The sequence below is a fragment of the Pinus tabuliformis genome, chromosome J, assembly GCF_031772625.1.
Source record: "Pinus tabuliformis cultivar Carrire ecotype Pingquan chromosome J, CPIR1, whole genome shotgun sequence".
NCBI lineage: Eukaryota > Viridiplantae > Streptophyta > Pinopsida > Pinales > Pinaceae > Pinus > Pinus tabuliformis.
Window position 1 is genome coordinate 720,783,010 of NC_142295.1, and position 3,792 is coordinate 720,786,801.

Below are 3,792 nucleotides of genomic sequence, written 5' to 3' on the forward strand. Positions count from 1 at the left end.
TATTTAATCAAAAATTAATTTAAATTATAAATAAATTAATATAAAAATATGTATATATTTTAATTTGTAAATAGAATAATTTTATATATATTATAAAGTAAAATTTTAATATATTTTTTTTGAGTTTAAAAGATTTTGTGGTCAAAATTTATCATCATTACACGATATGTTTGTCCACGTACACTTTTTTTAAGTTTTAGAGAAAAACTTAGAAAAATAGAAAAATGCATTATAATAAAAACAAAATTATAGCAACTTATTAGTCCCTGCCGGGGACTATAAGCGATCGATAGATCGCTGACTTTGGGTTGACCGACGCGATTTTTGCAAATATTTGTGATTTTTCCTAAGTCGAACTAAGGTTTACGGGGCGGAAGGGATTGGGGTCTTATTACGCGCTTCGCATGGATCGAGGCGAATGGCACGTGGCGCGCGTGAGGGGCACGTGGTTGCATGCGCTCTGGTGGTCTGATCGGCGGCCAGGTGTCCCTCCTCAAGATGCTGGAATGTTCGGCTTGGGTTTTACTGTCTTCGCGGCATTTGGATTGGTATTGTTACTTGCTTGTTTAGCTCTGCAGTCTGTGCGATTTTTCGTCTGCGGTGGAGTTCCTGCCTGCTCGAGTATTGTTACTTGCTTGTTTAGCTCTGCAGTCTGTGCGATTTTTCGTCTGTGGTGGAGTTCCTGCCTGCTCGGTGTGGCTTTGGTAAGTTCGGCTATTGTATGGCGTTCTGGTTAAATACTGAGGGTTTCTGTTACCTGCATGCAAGAGTCCATGGTTATTTGAGCATTATAAGTTAATGGCATTCTGGTTGAATACTGAGGGTTTGTCTTAGCTGCATGGGTTTTATGGAAATTTCGGTAAATGTCTGCTCCAGGTCCGGCTTGTATGTCTGCAGCCTGGGAAGCAGAAGAATCAATAATAAAACTCTGTTGAATTCAAACCCTCGGCAAAGAAAAAACCCACAAACGCCCTGCTGCCTGCCCTTCCCAATAAGGGACATTCCCCTCTGTGGATGGACCCAATCGCCCTTTATACAGGGGCTTCTGTGTATCTGACCCTTTAATTTTAGGACACGCCCGGCATATCTTCAAAGGTTGCAGACCAGAGAATTTCGTGGCATCTGAGACACCGCGATGGCTTTGGTGGAGAACAATGTGAGCGTCGAAGGGGCGAGTTACGGAAATCGAACCCCTGATCTCTCCCGGGCTGAAAAGAACGGCGGATTCAATGGCGACATGCGGGGGCTTGTAGATTTGCTCTCCAAACTGAATCCTTTAGCCGAGGAGTTCATTCCTCAGCCTCACAGGTCGCCTTCTTTTATTTTTAATGGCAATGGCAGCTTCGCTAATAACGGCAGGAGGGTAAGATTTGTATATCATTTTCCTCTTTGATCTGCATGGAATTTTGCATTTTTCTGGGGGATATCGCATTGCAATTTCTGAGTGATGTTTAATGTTAAAAAAAAACAAGTGCAAGGGTAGTTAATACTAGATACTGAAAAATTAAAAAAGGGTGTTTTAATTTCACATTCACAGCGCTTCTCATTGTATTTCCTGGGTGATTTTGATGGTATTTATATGCCTTACAAGTCAGGGGTAGCTGTAATTTTCTAGAAGTAAAATTTCCTGGGTGATTTTGATGGTATTTATATGCCTTACAAGTCAGGGGTAGCTGTAATTTTCTAGAAGTAAAATTTTCAGAAAAGAAATTCACATTCACAATAATTGTGAAACATTAATGGCTTATAAAGTGCTACATGTATCAAAAGCTTCAACTTTCTCCAAGTTGGCTATGGGGAGGTATAGTCCTCATTTTGGGACTAATATTACTTAAACATGCTTGCATGTTTCGTGTGTTCCCTTGTTGTCTATATGATGTCTGCTTGATCTGTAATTTTACTGAAAATCAAAATGGCATATCTTATAAATTTGCAAGCTTACATTGCAACATTGCTGAAAATCAAAATGACATATTCCTGGTTGAGGATTTGATTCACTACTCGCCAACATAACGAACTCCTGCATTTTCAAACTTGTAAAGATCAAAATGGCACAACCCTTGTTAAGGATTTCATATGTGGCTAATATGATTATCTCCTAAATTCACAAGCATTTTGTAAAAATCAAAGTATTTCATTCCAAGCTAATATGATTATCTCCTAAATTCTCAAGCTTTCAGTAAAATCAAAGTGGCATATCCTTACACTTGTTAAGGATTTCATTACAAATTAATACGATTATCTCCTAAATTTGCAAGCTGAGTAGAAATCAAAGTGGCGTATCCTTTCGAGGATTTCGTACTGTGGCATTATGATTATCCTCTATCTGTTACTTTATTTTTATTCTTCTCCTATCTGTCACTTCAGTTTGAATCTTCTGCTGCATTGTTGACGTTCTGTTTTACTTGGTGGTGCATCAGAAGAAAAACAGCTTCAATCAGGGTAAAAGGAGGCTCAACGGTAGGAACATCAGAGCTCAACAGGAGGACAGCGTTAGAAGAACAGTTTATGTTTGTGATATTGATCAGCAGGTAAGTGAATTCATGGCAGAAATTAGGGAAACAATAATTTTCAATAGCATTGCATCTGTTGTATCAAGACAACTTCCAGTAACAGCACCTTTATCGTATTGACGTTTTCTTAACCGGAATTTTAAAACTGGTATGAGTATTATGTCAGGATGAATTTGAGTAGCAGAATGCCGAGCACTAAATATCCTCTGGGATGTTTGGTGATCCATCTTTCTCCCATGCATGTGCTGGCCCGTCTAGGTGCCAAAGGGCATTGTTTAACTTGTTTTCTTGGTTATGCAAGGCCCATGTTTAACTTATCTTCTTGGATATGTATGCCACTCACTTGGAAGGCTATTTTTGTTTTTCAAGCCACGTATACACCTCAATGTCACCTCCCAAATCATACGCAGTGTCTTCATTTGAAAGTTATAAGAGAATTTGGGATTTCAATGGCACCATAGGCGCTTTGTTGTATTGAATTTAATTTATGGTGCAGTGGGGGATTAATTCCTGGTTTTGAGAGTTATCTGAACATGACAATGGATAGAAACACACTCAAAATTTAGTGTAGGACTATTGGTGCCAGTGGTTCCCTTTCATTGCCCTATAATTAGACTTGTCAATGTTTACTGAAAATAATACTGGTATATATATAGGCAACCGACATATGCGGGATTGCAAAATCATAGATAATTTCGAGTGAAGTTTTGTCAATTGTTATCAAGTCACACTAATGACTCTTCTGGATACTGCCAAATTAGGTGACAGAAGAGCGGCTTGCAGCACTGTTTATCAATTGCAGACAGGTAATTCTCCATTTATATGCTTTACATCACTATCCTTGTTTATTTAATCATTTTCTCCTTCAAGCACCAGACTGAAAATTTTCTAGGGAGTTAAAATTTAATGGGTTCTTTTTTCTTGATAGTTTTGTGCTCTTAAGGTGGTAGGGATTGTATCATATTCTGTAATATATTGTGTTGCAGAATTAGAATAATTTTGGTTGGCTTTTCACTTAAGAAAATTGGATGTCAATATTCTGTCTTGTTTGGAGGGCCTTGTTGGGGGTGTGTGGTTTCGATCTGCATTTGTGCTTATAATTTTGGCCCTGTATCAAACAAGAATAAGCTTCAGATGTATGAAGCACATTCATCAAGATGTGCTCAACATTGGTGAATTGACCAAAGATTCAAGTTCTGTAGTCCTTATGGCTTTTAATCTTGTTACAGGGATGCATACATCATAATGTGTTCTGTGGAAGAATCTTATATGTTCTGCA

At 38.2% G+C, this 3,792-nt stretch overlaps 1 protein-coding gene across 1 annotated transcript; it reads left to right on the forward strand.

Annotated features, from left to right (window-relative positions):
* Positions 1 to 1,081: 1,081 nt before the first annotated feature.
* LOC149228776 (polyadenylate-binding protein-interacting protein 10-like) lies at positions 1,082 to 3,409 on the forward strand. Its single transcript, XM_089375728.1, has 3 exons — positions 1,082 to 1,363; positions 2,421 to 2,531; positions 3,275 to 3,409. Exons 1-3 carry the CDS (start codon positions 1,136 to 1,138, stop codon positions 3,392 to 3,394), a joined length of 459 nt encoding a protein of 152 aa, XP_089231854.1. The 5' UTR covers positions 1,082 to 1,135; the 3' UTR covers positions 3,395 to 3,409.
* The last annotated feature ends 383 nt before the right edge of the window (positions 3,410 to 3,792 follow it).